This window comes from Hemicordylus capensis, chromosome 1, assembly GCF_027244095.1.
Source record: "Hemicordylus capensis ecotype Gifberg chromosome 1, rHemCap1.1.pri, whole genome shotgun sequence".
In the NCBI taxonomy this organism is placed as follows: domain Eukaryota; kingdom Metazoa; phylum Chordata; class Lepidosauria; order Squamata; family Cordylidae; genus Hemicordylus; species Hemicordylus capensis.
The window spans coordinates 43455515-43466590 of NC_069657.1; the positions used below are offsets into that span (position 1 = coordinate 43455515).

Genomic DNA, 11076 nt, shown 5'->3' on the forward strand with positions numbered 1-11076 from the left:
AAACAAAAGCATCCAATGTGGATAATGAGTAAGGCCCTGTGCTATGATGGGTCAGTCCCTAACCATGAAGATGCTCCCTTTAAAATGAAGGTTCTAGATGAGGAAAGTTGAAACAGAGCCGCCAATCTATGTGATTTACATTTCATGTAAAAAAAAAAAAAATCCCATCCCAAATATGACAACTTTTAAAAATAACTTGACGCTTGACATTACAGAAGTTGGCTAGCCTTACTTTTGGGACAAGTGACTGTTGACTGAGGGGACCAGAAAGCAGAAATTAGGTGGGCTTTTGTTCTTTTATACAGCTCTTTTATGTTTCTTTTCATATCAGGTGGAAATAGAACAGAAAAAAAGCTTAAATCCAGATCTGATGGGAGGAGACATTGATAACACCAAGGAATGTGCTGTACAGTGAAAGAAAGTCCATATGTTGCTGGGACAGTAAAATCAACAGGCCTTGAAGAAGAGAAAACACAGCGCCTCATTCCTGCTGTTAGAAGAGCCAGGAAGTATTTGGAGTATCTTGGGGTTTCCTTGTCCTTTGTGACCTGTTTTTAGAAAGGAAGCTCTTTTGATGTGTTTACAACAGCCTGGTAGCTTCGGTAGCAGCACACTAAATGTATAGGCTTACAGTTCATCCAAGCCTGCCTTCGTCTCTACTGCTAAACGTCCTACAGCAAAATAATGGTATTTTGACAGTCATCGCTCAGACAAAAGCCTCAGCCCTAACCTTGCTAACAATCTTTTCCTATCATGTGCTTGATGTTTCCTTGAAAACTGGTAATTAATTCAGTCCTCAGAAGAGCTCTTCCAGATGGTAGGCAACAGCATTGAGGGAGACGAAGCTGTAGGAGATATATTAGAGAAATGTTTTGTTTCTTGCCAATTTACGGCTCACATTGAAAAATTGTAACTAGAGGTGTGCAGGGAATGGGTTTTGCGTTCCATTCTGAGCTCCGAACACTCGGAACAGAATGCCAAACGGCCCGAATGTTCCAACCGAAACACCAAGGATGCTTAGGTGTTTCAGCAGAACAAGCCCATTCTCTTCAGCCCATTGCATGTATTCTGACTGAAAACATTTTTTTTTTAAAAAAAGATAGTGAGGGCAGTGCGGTGGGTGGGGCAGTGAGAGGTGCCTTTAACATTACATTAATGTAAATTCTTACAGGTACCTGCTTTGATGTTAAATTAAGTGAAGCTCTCTCTTACCAGCAGTAAGACCGGCACTGCAAACCACTGCTGCGGCACTCTGGCTGGCGCATCATGTGCGGAGGCCAGGAGATGTGAGCTCCAGTCAGAGACACACCGCCGCTGCATGGGATGCCAGCCAGAGTGCCGCTGCAGTGGTTTGCAGTGCCGGTGTTACTGCTGGTATGAGAGAGCTTCGATTATGTCCGGCTACATGTCCCTGTCTCCTTTACCCAACCTGGCTAGGCTTATCGGGTCCAGCCTCAGAGCAGGGACAGGGAGGGGGTTGAGCATCACCCTGTGCGTCCCAGGCTGCTTGCTCCTTGTGTCTGCCCCTCTCTGGGGGCCCCTGACACTCTCCACCAGCCAGCCTCTCATCCCCGGCCGGCTCCTTATATGCCACCTCACAGGCTATGCATCGCCTGCCCCCAATTACGGGGCCAACAGCCCTCTTTATTACCTCTTATTAATTACCCCTTACAACTGTTGCCAGTGCCTCTCCCCCTGCTCCTGCCCCCTCCCTTCGGGAGGCATGCTGCTGATTTTATCCTCGCACGTCTCCCCTTCGGCCTTATCGGGGCTCTGCTCCTCCTCCACTGGAGCTGAGTACCTGCCCGTTGGCTGTATATAAAGTCTGGCCATGTCTGAGCAAAATGTTCAGATGGTGGAGCTTCAGCAGTCTGTATACCTCTGTGACCTTGCCTGTGGATATGAGAAGCAAATCTGCTTAGTTTTCATAGTCTTCACAATATGGATTTCCATAGTGCAGCATTTGGGTTACATTTGAATGGATTTTGGTGTGGGTGTATGTGGGTGTGCACGCACTTATACACAAGAACACACAGCCCTGGCTGCTATACTCTTCCTATATCTCAACAAAGCTCTGTGTCAAAGACATAATTATTTACAGAACACTTGCTCTCATACCAGCCAATACTGAGAAACTAACAACCGTAATTTATTAAAACAATTTCTCACTGTAAAGAGACACCTTTTCTAAATAACTCATTTTTAAAGTATAGAGGACTCTTTTTAACAATCTAGTTCTCTTGTCTTGTCAGCTGACTTTGCTTTCCCTCTTTGGTTTTTCAGAATTTTATACACACACACACACCCCTTTGTGAATCAGGCACATAGACTGCTTTACTATGCAGAAACATTTTTGGAAACAATTTGATCTTGCACTTTCCGAACTCCCTTTCCTATTTATGTAAGCACCTGTAACTTAACAGCTTCTAACTGTTTTTTGAGGAGCAAGCAGATCAAGTTGCCCCTCAAGAATATGCAGAACAATGATTGGCTGTTTGAATAGGCTTTCTCGGTCTGGGTAGTTTCTACTGCTCGGTGAGTTTATGCACATTTCCAGGGTACACCAGGTCATCCAATGTGCACGTTCCCAGTGTGTGCAGGGCACCTCCTTTCTACTCTGCCCACAAGAAAAGTCACAGCCTGGGATGCAATCCCACTACAGTGTCCAAAGACAGTATTTTGCTTCTCTAAGTTCTGATTCACACATGCAGATTGCAGCATAAGCATCAACTTGAAATACAATAACAACGAAGTTGCTCTGTCTATATAGCAAGCCAATGGACTGGGTCTCGCGATCAGTGAGACCCGGTTTCCTCGGGAGAGCGGGAAGAGCGGGCTAAGCCCGCTGTCCCCGCTCACAAGCAGGCAGGGAGCCCTGGGCAGCCGGATCGGCCACCCACACGATGGACAGCTCTGTGACGGAGCCAGTGGGAGAAGCGGGGGCCACGCGGCCCCAGTATGCCCTGCGCGAGCACACAGGGCATACTGGGGAGACCCCCAGAGCCGGGAGGCGGCTTTTCGCCTCCCGGCTGGGGGATCTACTCATGAGTAGGCGCGGCACGAAGGCGCGGCACGGCTACTCACGATCATAAAAAGCAGGTTTCCTGGAGTGCTCGCTCCGCGAACCTGCTTTTTACCAGGGGTTCTCGAGCGGGTTACCCGCTCAAGAACTACCGGGCTCGGCTGTGAGCCTGGTGGTTCTTACGGTCAACAAAAATTGGGCTAGCCTCTGCTAGCCCGACTTTTATTGATCGTGAGAATCACCCCAAAGTGTAAGCCACACAAATCTGTGGTTTCCACCACACAATTGCAAACCAAAAGCTTTAATTAGGATGCCAAAGGAGGCCCTCATGCAACTGGAGATCAAGCAGGTACCTGCACTGCAAGTTGCACATGTGAAACTTGAGTGGTGGTATGTGTGAGTGCTAAAACTAAGTTTTTTCTCCAAACTGGAGACTCTCCAGTGGACTTCCATCAATGGGCCCTACACAAAATTGCCCTGCTCATGAAATTAAGCCTCTCATCAGCACTTACTACTCATGAAGCAAGTGTCATCTGGCTTGTTTCCCATGAGCATAGATTGTGATGTTGCATTCTGCCACAAACCCCTGTTGGAATCTGTTTGTTCCAACAACCTCTAAACTGAAAATAATAGCCTTTTTAGCTACTTATTGTGCATGTCACCAGTTTACATTTGTGACAGCCTAAGGACCTGCCCACAATCCACTGAAGTCTCTTATGCCAATATGTGAGATATATTGCTTTTCAATGAATGGCACACCAAGAACAGGCTTTGCACATTTATAGGCAGCCCAAGGACTTCTATTGGTACTGGTCTGGATTAGTATTCTGTTGCAGACCTGAGGTTTTAATTGCCTCTGCAGAAGTGTTTGGATAAAACAAGCACAGTAACCCACTTCTTAATATGAATTTGTCCTTAATGTTTAAGTGAATTGAGCCACATAGCCAACTTAATCTTAAAAACACTCACTTTGAAAAAGGCTTCTTTTGAAATCAGTAGGACTTAGGGTGCAATCTGTGATCAGAATCTTTAGGGTTTGGGTTTTTTAAAAAAAGTTAATAGCAGTCAGTAAGGGGAGGGAACCCAGTTCCTTGGAGAAGCCGCTGCTAGTCTGAGAAGACAATACTGAGCTAGATAGACCAAAGGTCTGACTCAGTGGGGCTATTCTCACGATCTGCAAAAATCGGGCTAGGAAAGCCTAGGCCGATTTTTTCAGATTGTAAGAACTACCGGGCTCGGCTGCAAGCCCGGTGGTTCTAGAGTGGGTAACCCGCTCAAGAACCCCTGCCCTAAAACCAAGTTTGCAGAGCAAGCATGCCGCAAACCTGGTTTTCTAGATCGTGAGTAGCCGCGGCTTTGCGCTGCACCTACTCACAATGAGACCCCCGGAGGGGAGGCAAAAAACCGCCTCCCGGCTCTGGGGGTCTCGCCAGCATGCACTGCGCGCTTGCGCAGGGCATGCTGGAGCTTGTGGGGGCCAATCGTCCCCCAGCCCCCGCAGGCTGTCACAGAGCCGGCAATTGTGTGGGCGGCCGATCCAGCCACCCAGGGCTCCCTCCCCACTCACTGCCCCAAACCGGGTCTCACTGATCCTGAGACCTGGTCCTGTATATGGCAGCTTCCTATGTTCCTAAATCCAGCTAATCCCTTTGCACAGAGTGGGAAGATGGGCAAGCATTTGCATATGCATACCTAGGTTTCCCTTATCCATTTTGGCACACTAATCCCATCCCTTCACTGCTTTGCAAGCTATTTTTGAATACTTCACCTAACTCAAAAGCTTAAAAAGCCACTCCAAGTGTTTTTTGGGGGAAATGTGTGTGTGTTTTAGAGCCACTCTGAGTGTAAAGTGGGGAGATAGTGTGCTGTGCAAATACAGTGTTTAACATGAGTGGGAGGAAGCAACTGTTGTTTGGAAGAGAAAGCCTGTCTTGGTTTTCAGAAATGTGATTGATTAAGGGGAGTTAGATTTCAATATCGTTGTAGACTGAAATCCTGCACAGAGTTAGGTTGCTTAAATCTTACTGAAGTCCGCAAGAGTTGAGCAGTCTAACTGTACAGGATTACATCTAAAATGAAATTCAGACAATTAATTATGCTTCATAAGAAACAAGCAATATCTGCAAACAAGCAATATCTGCAGATCCAGTCAATTTTAAGCACGTTTGAATCCTGGTTTTTTCAGTGGGAAGCTACAGCCCAATCTAGCCCAATGTGTACTCAGAAGTAAACATACAATTATAGCATTAAGCATGTGTTGAAATCTCTCCCATTGAAATTAATGGAGCTTAATGCTACACTTTGGCTGGATCATGAACTTTGTGTGCAGATATGGAAGTTAATACCTAATATTAATACCTAAGTCTCTAATATTGGGTTTAAGATATGTTTAATTTCTAAATCGTATTATTATTTAAGTGCCAAGATAGCAGTATGATGGAGATGCATTTAAAGCATTGAATTATAAAGAAATTAATCCAGTTTTGTTTTGGAGGAAAGATCCCTGTGACCTCTCCTCCCTGAGCCCACTTGTAGTGTCATGGCAAGGTAGCCATGGAGTTTTGCACTACAGAATATAATCCCCAGTGCTGAAGTAGTCTCGTTCTAGTTTCAGTACATAGGAAGCTGCCATATACTGGGTCAGACTATTGGTCCATCTATTTCAGTATTGTCTACACAGACTGGCAGCAGCTTTTCCAAGATTGCAGGCCGGAGTCTCTCTCAGCCCTATCTTGGAAATGCCAGGGAAGGAACTTGGATCCTTCTGCGTGCAAGCATGCAGGTGCTCTTCCCAGAGTGGCCCCATCCCCTGAGGGGAATATCTCACAGTGCACACATGCCATCTTCCATTCAAATGCAAACCGGGGCAGACCGTGCTTAGCAAAGGGGACAATACATGCTTGCTACCACAAGACCAGCTCTCCTCACCATGCTTTTCTTGTACTTGGAACTCCTGTCCTCACCATCCCAAGTCCTGTCAACACCATGCCCCTCACCATCTCAAATTTCTTCCATGTTTGGAAATAAATTCTAAGAACATGCAAAGCATTATGATGAAAACTCAACAAGTCCTAAGGAGAAAACACTGCCATCTAGTACTGACATAAAGCTGGTCCACGCATTCATGTTCATCACTTGATGACTACATCATCAGATGGTGACTTTCGTGTGTAAATGGGCCATAACAGATATAATACCACAAACCGAACTTTCATACCACCTTGCACCATCCTAAACACAATATTCAAAATCCAAATGTATGCACATAGAGCTCTTTAAAAAACAGTAATTGAGTGTTGAACAGATAGGTGGTGAGAAGATGGAAGCAGGGAAGGGACTAAATCCAGTCTCCCCACCCCCCACCCCCCAAATCAAAAAATTGATAGGTACAATTACTGCTTTTAAGGAGGTCACCATATATTCAGGTGGATCAGAGAGATCACCATATCTTCAACACCTGTTTAGGGATACAGTTCCTTCTCTAGAGTTCTTGTGTGTATATAGGACTGGGGCGGAGGTGGACTTTGCAGTAAAGTCCATTTACCTTTAAAGATGCCAGTCATCAAGTATAAAATTATTTTTTTAAAAAAATGTATCTGCATATGTGAACCAGCCCATGACCTCACAATTAAAGCTGACTCAAAATGAAAGAAAAGTGTCTTAACAGCACTTCCAGAAGTTGCTTATGCAAGGACTTTGCTATTTTTTTAGCAGTTCCTGAAAATGCTCCTCTATATTCCCTGATTGCATCGAGGTGCACATAATATATTAAGCAAGTCACTTTTCAACTGATCTTAGAGAATGCAATTTGGGAGGTGGGCTGGACAGGGGAGAAAGTAGTCTCTTAGGTATGCAGAGCCCAAACTGTTCAGGCTGTAAACGTAAAAAATTACATGTAAAGTGTAAAAAAAAAAGCACTTGGTGAATTGTGCCCAGAAGACAAGTCCATTCATAGCCTGAAGTTTCAGATTAACGTGCTCCAAGCAACCAGTCTCCTTCGGGAAGTATCTTTATGTAGAATGCAGTAGTTTGTCCTTGAGGTTACAAAGGCATATGTGACAGTCAGCAGGTCTGGTCAGCAAAATGAAACAGCCAGGAACAATAGTAGACCCAGAAACATCCTGCCTACTTGAATGCACTAGAAAGATGGAGCCACATCATTGATGCGTATATCCCTCATACACATCACCACTGCTGACTGAATCACCACTGCTGACTGATTATTCTGTAGATTCACCTTCACTTGACTTGTCAGTAGCCAGTCCCATTCCAAAGACATAGCAGATTGTAAAAACCATTTGGTTCTGGTCAGTCTTTATCGACAAAACCATTCCATGGTATTGCCTGCTGTACAGGAACCGATGGAATCTCACCATTAATTTATTGTGGAAATAACACCTCTCTTTTTGCTATTTCACTTAAAGCAACTTCAGGTCTCCTAAAAGCCTTGCAGGTTAAAAGTACTTGAGTTTTCAGCCTGCTTTCCGCTGCCTCCATCAAGTCAGATAGTTCATAATATCTTGCACTATTGTGATTGTATGTTTTTTACATATTTTGTAACAGGTTTCTACCTTTTTGATGTTGTGCTATGAGAGAGTCTACACACTGGCTGATTCCTTAGAAATTTTGTGTGACTTTTCCCCCCCTTGCGACTTCTCAGTGAAATGTCATTTTGGGATTAATTGTGGGAAGAACTGTTGAATAAATGCAAATGAAATTCCACTTTCACTGAAGTAATTTTTTCATTGTCTAATTGCTTTCATTTCTCTGCACTGACATCTTGCATACAGAGCAAAGGGAGGGAGAGGGGAAATGATAGGAGTAAGCATAAGCTTGAGGACTTATATTAAACCAAAGCTCAGGCCTGTAAATTGTGAATTAATATCTATTCATTTCAAATGTTAATTTCAGACACATTTAGGTTATTCACACAAGCAGCCCATCCTGTGCTTCCGATCTTGGCGCTTCTGCCTCTGCTAGCCGAACGTTTACCCAAGCCCTTAACTGGGGCAAATGGAAGGCTGAGACTGAAATAATGAGGTCACACACAATCAACAAGTTGTTCTAGTAAGAACTCCCTACTTTCCTTTCACTCTCCCTACAACTAGACTAAATCTGGCCCATATCGGTTAGGCAGTTCACAAGTTAACTCCCTTGTGCCTCAAACGTTCATGTGTCTTCCATCTCGAACTGGGGTGGATGACATCATCACAAGCTATACATTTGAGGTGTCCTTATGTGTCCCTACAACTACCAAATTTGGTCCAAATCGGTTCCCACTTGCACCTCAAACGTTCACGTATCTACCATCTTGAATCAGGGTGGATGACATCATTACAAACTATGCACTTGACCTGTCCCTATGCCTGTAGCAAATTTGGTTCAAATCACTTAGGAGGTCCACATGTTAGCACACTTGCGCCTCAAATGTTTACGCTTCCGCCAACTTGAAGTGGAGTGGATGACATCATCACAGACTACGCCATTGTAGTTGACAATGTCATGTTGGCCAATATGTTTCTTTGCCAGGGAAGTGTGTGCTTGGGAGGAGAAATGTCCTTGGGCAAACCTGGGAGAATGGTGGTTTTTGCTACTGTTGTGATCCCTTTTCCTTTGCTGGATTTGCAATGTGTCCCTCCCTCCCACGCCACCAATGGTACACTGTTTCAACCTTTAACGCATGACACCTGTTAGTAGTGACCAAAGCACCAGTCCCAAGAGTGTATATTGGCTGGGTTCACACAATCGCAAGGATCCTGGTTAAAAAGTTAATCAGGATTAGTGAGCCCTGTGCAGCTAACCGAGAACCCAGACTGAATCCTGGTTATCTACCCTGGTTAAATGCTGCTTAACAGGAGCGGTTTGACCAGGATTGCGCTGAAAGTCTGGGTTCTCACCATCAGATTCACAGCACTCACTAATCCTGATAACCTTTTAACCAGGATGTTTGTGATTGTGTGATCCGAGACATCGCAAAAGTGACGGATGAAAAATGCACTTTGCATAAAGCACTTAACGTTCATCATCAGAAGATTGAAACCTGATAACCACCTTTCCACATGGACACCAATCAGTTAAAAACAAAGCCATAAATCCTAACATACCTGCATTTACAATTGCAGTCCTCCTGTCTTCCATGCAAGTATACTAGCAGCAGGAGGGAGGCTCAGAAACACATGGATAAGGGCCGACACCATGCACACCGTTATGGAGGTGGTACGCACTGTAGCACCTCTGTACCAATTGCAGTTTATAAAGTGAGAAACCAGAAAGCTACGAGGATGCTGATAATGTGTGGTTGCTCAAGCAGAGTTCCCACGCTTTCTTCCATGCACTACAATGGGAGAACACGTTGGCAGCAGTGTCCCTTGTAGCCTTCCAGTTCCACAACAGTGGTGCCACAGTGTGTAGCATCTCCATAATGGTGCACTTCATGGCGACCAAGAGCTCTAGAAGAGCAATCATGCCAAACAACAAAAAACGAGTGAGGAAATGCCCAAACGCAAACCATATCTGGAAAAGTAGCCCCTGTTCACTGGGCTAAGTAGGAGACACCCTTTAAAGTATTGGCTCTCATGTTGAGCACAGTGGCTGGTGTCCAGCCTCCAGCAGCAGTTGCTCGTGTCTACATTGTGTTTCTTTGTAGATTGTGAGCCCCTTTGGGACAGGGAACCCTTTTAATTATGCTTGGGTTTTTTTGTTACGTAAATCAGTTCTTGTTGGAAAGCAGTATATAGAACAATATACATATGTGAAAAAGTCACTTCCCATTTCAATCCAAAATCAAGATATGCTGCAATAGGCATTAGCCCTTGATTTGTTTTTCATTCCCCATGTGAGGAACCATTTCGCCACCTTTTGGCGTAATATTAGTAGTGTAGCCCCCCAAATGGAACACACCAGAAATTATTAGTCTAATCATCCATGGGAGTTATTATTAAAGGGACAAACTTGGAACAACAAATTTTTAATTACACACAAGGACCTGGTGAACAGGATTGTTTTTAAAAAATGAAAGATTGGACTACAAGGTCACAGCATGTCAATGCGAAAATCTTTGGTTCAGTTGTTATGACTGAGGTAATTTATGACAAGGGCTTTCACTGCTTGGGAAAAACACTATATAAATATTAATATATTATTATTATTATTTACACATTGGATTCAAAGCAAGTGATTCAGTCAAGGAATAGCATCTTAGTTTCTTAATCTAATCATATTTAATAAATAAGATAATAATATGCATGCTTACTCAGGAGCAAGTCTCACTATGTTCAATGGGACTTACTCCCATGTAAGTGTAAGTAGAATTGCAGTCTTTATCAGTTAGAATAGAACCCACACATACATTTTCATCATAATTTAATCTAACCTATTCTTTCCCCCAGTCTTTTTATCAGAGTCACAGTTCAACTGACACTTTTGGCACTTTTTTTAAATTCCAAAGGTTCAAAGGGCAAACCAATGAGAGGACAGAGATTCCCCATCTAATTAGGAGGCTTGTTCCCTCATAGTAAATTCCCAGGAAGACTAGAGTTCATGACAATTTGCACCTGGGAAATGCTAAGGTTCAAGCAAAACAGTGGTGCATATGCTGGTAATATCCAGGCTTGACTACTGCAGTGCATTCTACTTGGGCTGCCTTTGTATGCAGTTCAGAAACTGCAATTGGTACAGAATGCGGCAGCCAGGTTGGTCTCTGAGGCTGCCCAAAGAGACCACATTATTCCTATTCTAAAATAACTATAAAGTAAAGGTAAAGTGTGCCGTCAAGTTGATTCCGACTCCTGGTGACCACAGAGCCCTGTGGTTTTCTTTGGTAGAATACAGGAGGGGTTTACCATTGACATCTCCCACGCAGTATGAGATGATGCCTTTCAGTACCTTCCTATATCTCTGCTGCCTGATATAGGTGTTTCCCATAGTCTGGGAAACATACCATCAGGGATTCAAACTGGCAACCTTCTGCTTGTTAGTCAAGCATTTCAACGCTGTACCACTTAAGGTAACAAATAACTATACTGGCTGCCAATAGGTTTCCAGGCAAAATACAA

The 11076-nt window shown here is 44.0% G+C and overlaps 1 protein-coding gene across 6 annotated transcripts in view; it reads left to right on the forward strand.

Moving 5' to 3' along the window:
• Nucleotides 1–7744, forward strand: part of STON2 (stonin 2) — a 103273-nt gene extending 95529 nt beyond the window's left edge. For all 6 annotated transcript variants that reach the window (XM_053287673.1, XM_053287672.1, XM_053287675.1 and 3 more), the window contains one exon: nucleotides 332–7744. In XM_053287673.1, the coding sequence (XP_053143648.1) occupies nucleotides 332–415 (84 nt within the window). In that variant the 3' untranslated portion in view covers nucleotides 416–7744. The remainder of the gene's footprint in view (nucleotides 1–331) is intronic.
• Nucleotides 7745–11076: the final 3332 nt, after the last annotated feature.